Source organism: Musca domestica, unplaced genomic scaffold, assembly GCF_030504385.1.
Source record: "Musca domestica strain aabys unplaced genomic scaffold, Musca_domestica.polishedcontigs.V.1.1 5, whole genome shotgun sequence".
Classification (NCBI taxonomy): domain Eukaryota; kingdom Metazoa; phylum Arthropoda; class Insecta; order Diptera; family Muscidae; genus Musca; species Musca domestica.
Window position 1 is genome coordinate 9,491,766 of NW_026712346.1, and position 12,964 is coordinate 9,504,729.

General features: G+C 32.0%; 1 protein-coding gene across 8 annotated transcripts; it reads right to left on the bottom strand.

Annotated features, from left to right (window-relative positions):
* Positions 1–2,804: 2,804 nt before the first annotated feature.
* Positions 2,805–8,528, bottom strand: LOC109613113 (conserved oligomeric Golgi complex subunit 8-like). 8 transcript variants are annotated; one of them, XR_009343320.1, is made up of 3 exons: positions 7,651–8,526; positions 7,423–7,564; positions 2,805–2,993 (listed from the first exon to the last, which is right to left on the bottom strand). XR_009343320.1 is itself a non-coding variant. In XM_020037635.2 (2 exons), exon 2 carries the CDS (start codon positions 7,555–7,557, stop codon positions 6,631–6,633), a length of 927 nt encoding a protein of 308 aa, XP_019893194.1. In that variant the 5' UTR covers positions 7,558–7,564; positions 7,651–8,528; the 3' UTR covers positions 2,805–6,630. The 8 variants fall into 8 exon arrangements, 7 of the variants coding, with proteins under 7 accessions (XP_019893194.1, XP_058984055.1, XP_058984054.1 ...); XM_020037635.2 differs by having other exon boundaries at positions 2,805–7,564; positions 7,651–8,528; XM_059128072.1 differs by lacking the exon at positions 7,423–7,564.
* Between the last annotated feature and the right edge of the window lie 4,436 nt (positions 8,529–12,964).

Here is a 12,964-nt window from a genome sequence, read left to right on the forward strand (position 1 = left end):
ATATATATAGAAGAAGAAGATAGAAGAAGACAAAGAAATAACAAAACAATAAATTAAGAAAAAACATAACAAATATTAAATTCATTTACATATGTATGTACATATAGCACCATAAAGAAAAGGAATTCCCCTTATTTCACGCAATTTGAAAATTTGTTAACGTACAGGTGGTAAATCAGGCACTGCAAATGCAAAAAAATAATAATCCACAGGTAGCTCAGGCCGACACAACTTGAAATTGAAAAGACGCAAATCGAATTTTCTGGTTTTTGAAAAGCGACGCAAATCGGGACGACGCAAGTCGGGGCTCTAGTGTAATTTACTTGTACTATATTTATTTTATACTAGAAATACGTCAATTGATACTGTGATTATAAAGCTGTAAAAATGTGAAAAATTAGTATCTTATTACTCTAGCACGATGTGGAAACTGGCCTTGCATTCCTGGGGGCTTATGATGATTTTTCGTTTCATGTTGTAAATACTATGTTGAGAGAGACTGTGCTGTGCAAAGTTACCTATTCACAAAAGTGGTAAATCTGAGTTGTGTTCCAGAATCTAGAAGTCAAGTCAACATAGATTTAATTTTCAGTGAAATTACTGCAGTAATTAATTTTTCGAACAATTTGGGAATGGCACTTAATTTTGCAATTCTTCTATAACTTGAGACATTAGTAAGACTACCAGACTTATGTAAAGGTATAATATAAGATTTTTTCCAGAAAGTAGGAAAGTTACCAAATTTAAGTGAATAATTAAGCAATATAGTTAAAGGAAGATTATACAATCTATGAGACTCTAAAGTATATTTAGATCTAGCAATAGAGTAATTAGAATAGTCTATTGCTAAGCCTGATTTTTTATATTTACGAAACAGATTATTATTAGAATTTTTTAAACTTGATGACTCAGGGGTTATCCATGGATATTTATTTTAATTTTTTACTCTAGTTGTTGGAACACATTCCAGTTTAAATCTTTTTAAAATATCATAAAATTTATCAATTACATATTCTAGCTCTTTATGGCTTTTACACAGCCACTCAGAAGCCCAATTTACGGAGGAAATGAGGGTATTAAGTTTTCGAAAATTATTTTTTTTTTTGTAATTAAGGACAGTTTTAAATGAGGCAGACTGACTTTCTTCAATTTCATAACTGTGAGTCATGGAGATATATAAAGTTGGATGGTACATATCTTCAGGAGTGCATATTGGAGGAATTCTGAATATATCAAAATGCTGTGTTATATTTACAAACGCCAAATCAAGAATTTTGTCGTGGGAATATTTCACACTTTTTATTTAAAATAAAAATATTTAAGTCACAAAAACTATTTATAACTTCAAATGTGTACTGGGTACTGTTCATTTCGGATGGCAAAGGAATCAAAGCTTCAGAATCTGGCATTGGAAGCCACCTAATGGAAGGCATATTAAAATCACCAAGAATCAGGATGCGATCGGAATCTTTCATTTTTTCAGACATTAAATTTATTGCTGATAAATGCTGATTATAAATGTCAAGTGAAGATGAAGGTGGGATATAAGAGCAAGTTATAAACAATTTAGATTTGCCTATTCAATGGAAACACCAACAAATTCTATATCAAGAAAATCATTTAGATCAATTAAATTAGTGGTATATTTGGTATCAACTGCAATAAGGACGCCACCACATTTTTTACAAACACGATTTTTTCTAAAAATTTGATATTTTGAACATAAATTGTCACTATTTAATATAGATGTTTTTAACGAAGTTTCGGAGAAAACCAATACATTATAATAGAAGTCAATGCTGTCAGTATATAAACTGATTAATTTTGTATTTCATTCTGATAGCAAATAGAAAATGAGTCATTTAGTTTTTTGGCACCGAATCTGGGCTAAGAGGCAAATGAGCTAAATTATCGGACCAGAAACTGACGGTGACGACACAAACTCATCTAATTCTTGGTATTTCTCAAACAAGGTAGAGACATTCTCAAATCGGAGTAATAGTGAGGCAAATCTTTTTTCAACGATGTCAATTCCGACTGTAAATCCTTTACAAAATTGTAAAAATCTGCAGAGAGTTTCCTACATTGCACATAACACCAACGAACACCAACATTATTTCTAATTGTGTCTACGACTTTTGCGTTAACCCTAACACATTTTGCATGCCATTGATTAAGACAAAACCAACAAGTAACACACATTTCATAATCTGCAACAATATTACACAATTCAAAAGGGCACGACATTTTATTTATTTAAATTATAATTATTTCTTTTTTAATATACAAGATGCAACTATATTTTTGAAGATTAGATTTGTAGCTGGAATTTTTTATTTATTTTTTTTAAATGTTGGCAACTCTTTTGATATGACAGACAAAACAAGAAGATATGTTACAACAACTAATTAGCTAATGTTGTAAAAAAAGAAAAGGATAAAGAGGATAATGTAAAACTACACAATTTGAAAATTGATAATTAGTTTAAACACAAAAAAGATTTAAAAACGCTTCACCAATTATCACTATGGCGGGTTATTACATCTTGCCCATAGATAAAAAAGTGATGTTGTTGGACACATGACAAGTTTCATTTAAGTATGGACTGTCCGATAAGCAAAATGTCAGACCATCTTCCCTTTATCTTTTAACACAAAGTTTACTGAATTCATGTTGCCACATTTTTTATTGATAATATGGCAATAACAGCAAAATTTATTTAAATAAAAAGATGCATAACGCTAATCGTTTATTTAATATTGAAGAACTGAATTTTAGATTTATTTTACGAAATTACAAATTCGTTTTGTTTATTATTATTTTTTTTTTTTTTTTTTTTTTTTTTTTTTTTTGTACTTCATACGTTGTCAAGTGTGTTGGTGGAACACGAAGTGTTCATTCACCAGTGCTAGTTGTTGGTTACTTGAAACCATATAAAAGTACTCTCTTTATTTCTCTTCTTTTTACATGAGGATACATATGTGTTAGTGCATCTAAGTATACATGAATATACGTATAAACAAAGCTTTTGTTTTTTTTTTTTTTTTTTTTTTTTTGAAAGGAGTGTAGCAAAACAAAACAAGAAAAGCAATATTTTGATTTTGACAGGATAAAAAGATTAATTGATTTCATAAAACAATTTTACATTTGCTAATGAAATTCAGGAGATCATCTATGAGTTGAAAATCTTTGGCCATGAGGACATCCGGTAAGTTATTGTGTGTTTTAAAAAGGTTGTGTTCATTTCTTTCTCTATTAAATTTCTTGCAGTGGAAGATAATGTGATTTTCATCCTCGATCACATTGCAGGTCTCGCATAAACTGGAGTTGGAAATACCAACACGGTGAAAATATTTTTTGGTATATGTATGTCCAGTAAAAAGTCTATTAATGATTTTTATGTTTTCAGGTTTCATGCTAGAGTTTTTATACCATGGTTGTTTGGGAGGATTTGGGAAGAAGCGGAAGAAATAAGATCCTTTGTGCAGAGAAGTTTCTTTGAAACGTTCAACAAAATCGTTCCAGAGATTTGCTTCAATCTTTTGGATTGCATCTGTGACCGAGAGTTCATATGGTATAACACATCCAGCTTCCGTAGCTTGTTTTGCATAGAAATCGGCAGTTTCATTTAAGGAAATTCCAACATGTGATGGAACCCAAATAAAAGTCACTTTGCATATAGATGAGTTATTAATTTTTTGTATTATGTTGTATGTGGTGTAATTGTTGGAGGAGTTATCTTGTAAAAGAAGACACGCATTTTTACTGTCTGTGAAGATCGCAGCCATGCTGATTCCGTCTTCAATTATTATATCTATAGCTTTTTCTATAGCTCGTAGTTCTCCAGCTAGAGAAGATAACTTTTCTTCGATTTTAAATAAGAAGTTCTGACTTGAGGATATGTTACAGACAGCGCATCCTGTGTTATTATTTGTTACCGAGGCATCTGTTGCCCAAATGGAAACCCCTTGAGATTTTAGCTCGTTAAACATTTTGCGAAAATGAGATTGTATGCACTCAGAAGCAACATCATTTTTTGAGAAATTAAAAATGTTTAGTTTTGTCTCAATTTTTGACGATTTTACGTTGTAACCAATTCTTGTTTTATCAAATATGTTTTTGAAATTGTTGTAGACGTATCCAATGCTCGTTTTCTGAGATGAGTTCGTTGTGAAGTAATCATATAGAGAAAGATTATAAATTTTTAATCTTAACAACTCTTTAGCCGCAAGCTGTTGGGCTCTTAAATCCGTTGGAAGAATACCAGCGAGAGCACATACAACATGATTTGGCGTTGATGGCACCAGTCCCAAGTTTCTTCTTAAAAGTTGATTTTGAAAAGAAGTTAATTTTTTATTTATGTATGCTGGTCTGTGAGCCATTGATGATATTGCATATTCTGTCTTGGAAAAAATCAGAGATTTACTTAAATTTACTGCTTTTGCTGGATGTAATCCTTTCTTTGGGCCAGTTACCATCTTTAGAGCGTTTAAAGTGTTTTTGCAAGATAGTATCACCTCATCGTAATGTTCTTTCAAGGACAGACTGTTTTTAATGTGTCTACCCAAAAATTTTATGGATGTTACAACTTTAACCTGGTTTCCATTGATCATGACATGAGGTTTCTTACGGCCTCCTTTGGCAACATACATAACAGCTGTTTTTTCTATATTGACGCTAAGGTTTAATTTCATAAGTAAGTTGACGAAATTACTTGCTTTTTTTTGTAAAATTCTATTTGCCAGATCAAAGTCGAAGTCGTGAACTAATAGAATGAAGTCATCAGCGTATTGAAAAAGATTAGTGTTCCCATCTGAAATACCATGCAGGCCTAGTGTGTATAAATTAAACAGAGTTGGGCTTAAACAACTTCCTTGAGGAATGCCATTGTAAATATTTAGCAGGGAGTTTCCCATTCTGAGTGTTCTTTTGCATAGAAAGTTTAGGATCCAAGTTCTGATTTGCTCGGGAATATCCAATTGTTGCAAGATCATTCGTAGACAGCTGATGTCTACACATTCATAGGCCTTAGATACATCCATTGATAGTATAACAACTTTCTCATTTCTTTCCTTGTGAAAGTTTATTGTGTGAAGAATGTCGTTGATGCATGTTGATGTAGATACGTGTTTCCTATAGGCATATGATCTATGTGGAAGCAATTTGTTATCATCAATATAGAGATTTAGGCGTTGCTTTACCATTAGATTTATTATTTTTGCAAAAACAGAAATCAAGGCAATTGGCCTGAAATTAGTTGGAATATCCAGATCTTTGTCTTTTTTGGGAATGGGCACAATTTTGATTTCTCTCCATTCATCAAGATAATTGCAGTTTCTCCATAATTTATTATATGCGACTAAAAGATGGTGTTTGGATTGTATGGAAAGATTATTTACCATTTCATATGTTATGCCATCCAGGCCAGCTGCAGATGGCTTCTTCTTCATATCAAGAACTTTTTGTAGCTCTGCAAATGAAAAAACATCGGATTTTTTTAAGTATTCGTCATTGAAAATATTTTGATTGTTATTTGGAACTTGGTCCTTCAAATGTTGTAGAAAGACGATATTGTTGTCGGAACACCACTTTGAATGAGTTTGATTTTCAAAAAAGGACTTACATCCCTTGATGTAGCGGAAAAGAGACTTTGAGTTTGAGATGGTGTTTAACTCATTGATTTTGGAAACTTGTGCAAGGGCTTTGGCTTTTTTAACGGCATTTCTGAAATTATTTTTAGCTTCTATAGCATTTAAGGCATTTTCAGTATTTTTATAGCTTTCGAACTTTTTCTCAGCGGCATCTTTGAGACGAAGTAATCTTTTTAGATCCTCGTTCCACCATGAATTGAATTTTGTTTTCGGTCCAATAGCAAAAGTAGAATTCTTTACTTGATGACTTAACTCTGATTGTATTGTATGCATATCCGTTCCTATATGAAGATTGCATATATTATTCAAAAGGTGTTTTTTTGCAAGAAAGGTTTTTTCTTTATGTTTAATATTACTAATATCTAGTAGTATTGGCTTATGATGACTACCACCGATAGTAATGTTTTGCACCTTCCATGTAAAATGGTATGCCGAGTTAGTAAAAGTGAGATCCAGGACAGAACCAGGAGAATTGTCATACAAATTTTTCTTGAAAGTTGCAGAACCATCATTAATGCATCGGAATATTGAACCATCAAACAAAGTTTTCACAGTCGAACCACGAACAGTGTCAAAGATATCTCCGTAATCTCTGCATCTTGCATTAAAATCTCCAGCTATGAACACGTTTGGTTTTCCTTCAAGCAGTGTAAAAAGTTTAGATAATTCTCTCTTTAAATGATTGGATTTAACAGAATGAGGAAAATATACTGATACGAAGGTGAAATTGGGGCATAGATTAGTGGTTTCACAGACCAAAATGTCCAAATCCGTATTGAAAGAGATTTGTTTCATAAAAATATTGTTCTTATGTAAAAAGGCTACACCACCATAATTATCGCTTCGTTTTTTGCAAATCAAATTGTAATTCCTTAGGAAAGAGTTGTTATTTTTTTCGTTGACATTAAAAATTTCATTTAGTATACAGATGTCCACTGATAAATTATTTATGTATAATTCGAGATAGTTTTTGTTTTTACTAAGACTTTGAATGTTGTACTGCAAAATTTTCATTGTTTTTATTTGGGGGAACTTCAGAGTTTCCTTCTGAAGCTATCTTTAGTGCACTTGCAAAACAGTTTAACATGTCTAATCCTTCACTGCAATTGGCCTCTGATAAAATAATTGCCATTTGATTTGTAAAAGATGATATCATTTTTTCATATTCCGTAACTTTAGAAAAATTTCTAAAATCATATGATGGTTTGCTGGGAGTTATATTTTCTTCGTCTCCTGTTACGTGGATCCGTTTCGGAACCGAAGATACCACTTTACTATATTTAGTTTTTGTTAATTTCCGATTTAGCTCCTCATCCAGTGATTTGCGTACAGGCTTAGTCATTGTAGAAATCAAAGGAAAATCGTTCTCATATTGTGGGTCATCAAAAATTGCATAATAATTGGGCTTGCTTTTGCGAATAATTTCATTTCTGGACAAATTTGAGATAGCCATGGCCTCCCTAATATTTTTTTCCTCGGTGTACTTGGGACATTTTTTTGATTCCATGGCATTATGTTTATCGTCGTTACATAAAATACATCTGGGCATAGAACAGAAGTTATTGCATTTAGTGGTTGAGAGACAAAAGTCGCATTTTAATTCGCCACAATTATTAGGACAATCTATCTTCCTTCCACAGTGAAGACATCTTTTATATGATCGACATCTAATTGCAATGTGGCCCAGACGGCCGCAGTTTTTGCAAAGACGTGTAGGTGGGGTATACAATTCACATTCAGCTAAACAATTGAACATTCGTATTTGTTTTACCATGAAGTTCGCTACAATTCCTATTTTAATTGTTTGTGATGGGACGTATTGTCCATTTTCGTTCTTATAATTGAATCGGTATACAGACACCGCTTTAAAATCATTATCGCTGTTATTGATTTGATCTATGATCATTTTGCCGCTGAAAAAAGTAGGTACCGATTTTACAACATAAAATTTTTGCACAAATGTATCCGGTATAAATGCATTAAGGCCAATTTGCTTTACTTTCGAATCCAAAACAAAACTATTCGCTGAATCGCTGTTGTTGAAAGTTAAACGGAAAGTCTTGTATGCTATGTTTTTTGAAACAAAATGATAATTTATGTTTGCATTAGTTAGCTTTGCATATAAATGAAGCTCAGAATTTTTCCTCTTTGAGCTGATGGGTTCATCAGTCTTAACTAATACATAAAAAGGACCAGGATGCAGTTTGTTGTAGAGAATCTGTGTATTTTGATATGTTTTGTAGTTGTGAAAATCTTCTTGATTGGTGTTAGTTGTGGCCGCTATGGGAGTGGGATGGTTGGAGTGTGAGTTGTTGGGATGAATGGATTGTGAAATGATGGATTTATCGGTGTTGGCGCTATTGTTTGGATTATTGGGATTGGAACTATTTGTGTTGGAAATAATGGTATTGGGATAATTGGTAGTGGGGTTATTAGTATTTTTAGAAATAATTTCATTTGTATCATTGTTTTGATGACTGGTGTCTTCAGTAACTTGTGCAGCTGTAGATGTTGTTGGTGTTGGTGAACTCGTTTCCGAAACAAAAACCATTTTGTTTTTTATTGTTGTTGGTGTTTGAAGATTTTTAAACTTCTTGCTGTCCGGGTTACTTCCAGCCTCATATTTCCTCCTCGGCAAAAAACGAGGAGGTGGGTCCTCGTCATCCATCCGGTGAGTTGGAAAAACACTTTTCTTCAGAAAAAGAAATTGTTTCAATAATATAAAAAGAAACCAAAAAACGATTTGTTTTGTATGAAAATGTTACTGCAGTGTGTGTGTATGTGTGAGTAAACAAAAGACAAAGCAAAAAAAGTCTTGGTTGCGACCGGCGCGAAAAAGTCTATCGTCAACAAAAGTTGAATAGCGACTGGTTTATTATTTTTAAACTAAAATAAAGCGACACAGCGACTACCAGTTACTTTTACAAAAACCTTGCCATATCTCTGTAAAAAATCATTTATTTTAACGAAAGATATCATAATGAAAACCCGATAATGTGAACTTTATCGTTTACTTTACCTAAAGTAAGGGATAACAAAAGTGGACTATAAAGGTAAGATGTAATAACGTGTCTTAGACACTTTTTTATCAGATTAATTAATTTAATAAAATATATAATTAATAATTTTTTCAAAAGCACGGAGCACCACAATTTTTGACACTAATCACAACAGGGTTGCCAACTAAACTGTAGCACAATATATTTTCTGACATATTAGAAATTTAGTCAGTGCTATTATTATTTGATTTGGAAAAGACATTCGACAGGATAAATCAATCAAGTCGATTTAATCAGTAAGCTATGTGTCGTTTATGTTAATTATTTGCTGATTTATGTTAATGATAAAAATTGTATGTCGGTTGAATTTGCTGATGACATTGAAATTTTGATTTTTATGTTAATATGTCTGTTACTTGGTTGTTCTGTAACGGCCTCTAGAAAAGTACTCAAAAAAATAAAGTTATTTTTTTTTTTTTTTGGGAACATGCAGGAAGAAACAATAAACATTTCCATTTATGTGACGCCTATAAATGTCGTAAGCTCGATGAAATGTCTTGATTTTTTCATGATTCTGGGTTTGTGTTTGAAGAGCATGTGATTTTTTTTATTTTAAAGAAGTTGTACTGTTTGGATATAGTTTTGCCTAAGAAAATTAGAATTCAGTTGGAGTATGCTTTGGTTATGCCGCACTTTTCATATTGTATAATGGTTTTGTTTTTCATAAGTTGAAACTATAACCAAAATAGAATGCGATATGTTTTCTTTGCGTTAAACGTCGTGACCTTCTGTAAAAGAGTTTCTTGGTTGTTCGTTTGATTGTTTTGTGAATTATAGTTCAATGTTGTTATTCTACAAAAATTTTAAAATGCCGACAGCTTCTCCTTTTTGGAACTTCTTGAGTTTTCTAGATCTGTGAAGAGCCCACAAATGGAAAAATCCTTCTATGTAAGAGTTGCTCTCATTTTCAACAAGCTGTGAACACATTTTAAAAGGCTTTATTCCTCATAATTGAAAAGGTGTAAGCGTAAATTATATGCTAACTTCAATCAAAATATTGTTTAAAAGTATTCATGGTTTTTCTTGTGGTATTTTGTTTTTGTATTATCCTTGCATAAACGATTTGTCTAACTATTCAATTCATTATTATTTTTGCTTATCTCTTGTTATTAATTTGTCTATTGTTTAATTTTAATTAAGATATTTAAGGTTAAGAAGGTTATAAGTAATGTTAGAGTAGTCATGTATAGAAGTTTTTGGGACAATTCATGACCTGATGGCTAGATAACTGCTTTCATTTATGCGTACTGCGAGTTGTAGAATAATAACAATAGACGATGAAAAGCGTGCACTTGCCCAAATAAGAGCTAAATATAATATATAAAACAAATATGAACAAGTTTCTATATGATAGAAATCGTGTCAGAATGTATATGCAGTCTATCGTTTTCTCCGAATATTAATATTGCGCGTATATGTAAAATCTCATCCTGAGGAAAATAAGAGTTTATTATCTGTCCTGCGAGATATCAAAATAAACATCACAAAAAGAACCAGTCAGGGGCCTTGACGAGGCGCTTTGAATTAAGAAGGAATTGTTGCGGATTAAACCCAAATTTATTAAAATTTTTAATGACTTGTATTAGCATTGATTTCTCATCATGAAGGATTTCATGATGACGATAGGTCTGTCAATAGAGGTTTTTTTTGGTGAGTCATTTTTCAAGGTATAAGAACATGAGTATTGCATTTCCTAAGTTGGAAATTAGCCGGTTTTTTTTTAACAAATTTTGAATTTTTTCAACTTCGTAGCATGCAGGCTTTCTGATGGTCATGGTAGAATTTTTATCTGTATCCTGTACAGTTTGCAGCATGGTTTCCACCCCAACGTCTGCACTTATTGACGTTTTGTTCAGTTTTCTAACATGCAATAGGTTTTGTTATTTCGATACTCTTGTTAGTTTGCATATTGTGGTTGTTCTTTCCTTTTTAGAGGTTCCACGAAGACATGGTCTTTCATAAGTAATTTTCTGTTATAGGCTGTAGTATCTATTACGAAATTCAAATACCAAAATTTGAAACAAAGTGTCGCTAAAATCATCACAATACTGAATATTAGGAGGTGCCCTTATGAACCTGCATATTTTTTTTGTCAGAGGTACGAACTTCAACTACGAAATTTGAAACAATTACGCTAAAAAGTGTCGCTAAAACCATCAAAATACCGAATACCGGGAGTATCGTTATATGAGGGATGTAGGAAGACGTGGACATGCATACGCAATTTATTTACATAGACTGAAGTACCTATTACGAACTATAAATACGAAAACACTTCCGGTAAATAATGTCGCTAAAATCATCAAAATACCAAATATTAGGAGGTACCGTTATATGCGTGCTATATGAAAACGTTGACCGACATGACACGTTTACGATATTTACGAACATAGCCTACTGGCAAAATATACATGTGTGCAAAATTTTAGCCTTTTATCTCAATTCGTTCGAAAGATAGCGTTATTACAGACGGCCATGGCTAAATCGAGTTATAAATTTACGCTGATAAAGAATATATATACTTTGTTGGTTCTGACATGAGTTAATATACCCCCGTAAAATGGTGGAGTATATAAAAATTTGGTGGACTTTGTTTCGAGGTCATCCTTTATCAAAGACATAGAAGTATAATGATAGGACAAGACAGAGTAAAAATAGTACAACCCTGTGAAAATACCTTTGTTGTAATGATATTATAACAACATAGTTACCAATGTTAACTGATTTAAACCGCTAAGGCAGTATGAACATTTTTGGAAAGGTCTGTGGAATAGAATTTTGAAACCACATTTTTGGATTTTTCAAACCTTTATTTGTCATTCGTTTCTTTAATTGTAGCTTTTATATTAACACTAGCTAAGCCCGGTGAGTTTCGCTAACCCTTTTGATTTTATATACATTGCAAATTTTATATACAAATATTGGTTGGTTAAAAAAGCCAAATTCAAAAATATATAAAACGTAATTATTGTAATACATTTATTCGTACACAAACAAATACCTCGGTCTACCAACGCGTGAATATGTCAGGAAAAGCTGACCATGAGAAAAGAAGGAACATGCCAAATTTAGTCCGCATACACGAATGGTTTGTCCTTGGGATTGATTAATTTTATAGCAAATGTGAAGCATGCTGGAAACTGCAATCTTTTGAAGTTGAGTTGCATTTCTGTTGCAATTAGAGAATTCGAGGAAGCAACATACTTCCCCGTAATAATCCGTTCCTCAATAAAATTGTTGTGTCCTTTTTTACTGTTAGCCTTATGCAAGCCACACACGCTACAGGCTGTACACTAAGTTGTATCGTTTGTGACCGAAACACATAATTTGAGTACTCTCCAAGTTTTACAACCAGTTGTTTCGTGTTTGGCTTGCATTATACCATTGCAAAGGCTTTGTGAGTCAATGCTTCTCATGGTAGAAGAATATAGGTAGACGCGTCGACACAGCTGCTGAATTCTACTTTTCAAACCAATTTTGAAATTGAAAATTATTTAAATTTGTAAAAATTGTTGAAAAACGCGAATTATAATAGCCTCCGAATGACGTAGTATAAGAAAACATATAAAAATCTACTACATTTTGCATGCCATTGATTAAGATAAAACCAACAAGTAACACACATTTCATAATCTGCAACAATATTACACAATTCAAAAGGGCACGACATTTTATTTATTTAAATTATAATTATTTCTTTTTTAGTATACAAGATGCAACTATATTTTTGAAGATTAGATTTGTAGCTGGAATTTTTTTATTTATTTTTTTTTTAAATGTTGGCAACTCTTTTGATATGACAGACAAAACAAGAAGATATGTTAAAACAACTAATTAGCTAATGTCGTAAAAAAAGAAAAGGATAAAGAAGAGAATGTAAAACTACACAATTTGAAAATTGATAATTAGTTTAAACACAAAAAAGATTTAAAAACGCTTCACCAATTATCACTATGGCGGGTTATTACATCTTGCCCATAGATAAAAAAGTGATGTTGTTGGACACATTACAAGTTTCATTTAAGTATGGACTGTCCGATAAGCAAAATGTCAGACCATCTTCCCTTTATCTTTTAACACAAAGTTTACTGAATTCATGTTGCCATATTTTTTATTGATAATATGGCAATAACAGCAAAATTTATTTAAATAAAAAGATGCATAACGCTAATCGTTTATTTAATATTGAAGAACTGAATTTTAGATTTATTTTACGAAATTACAAATTCGTTTTGTTTATTATTTTTAAACTAA

Bases quoted from the DNA above. Each gene is read 5' to 3' on its own strand.
- LOC109613113 (XM_059128068.1), bottom strand. From the start codon at position 5,450: ATGAAGAAGAAGCCATCTGCAGCTGGCCTGGATGGCATAACATATGAA.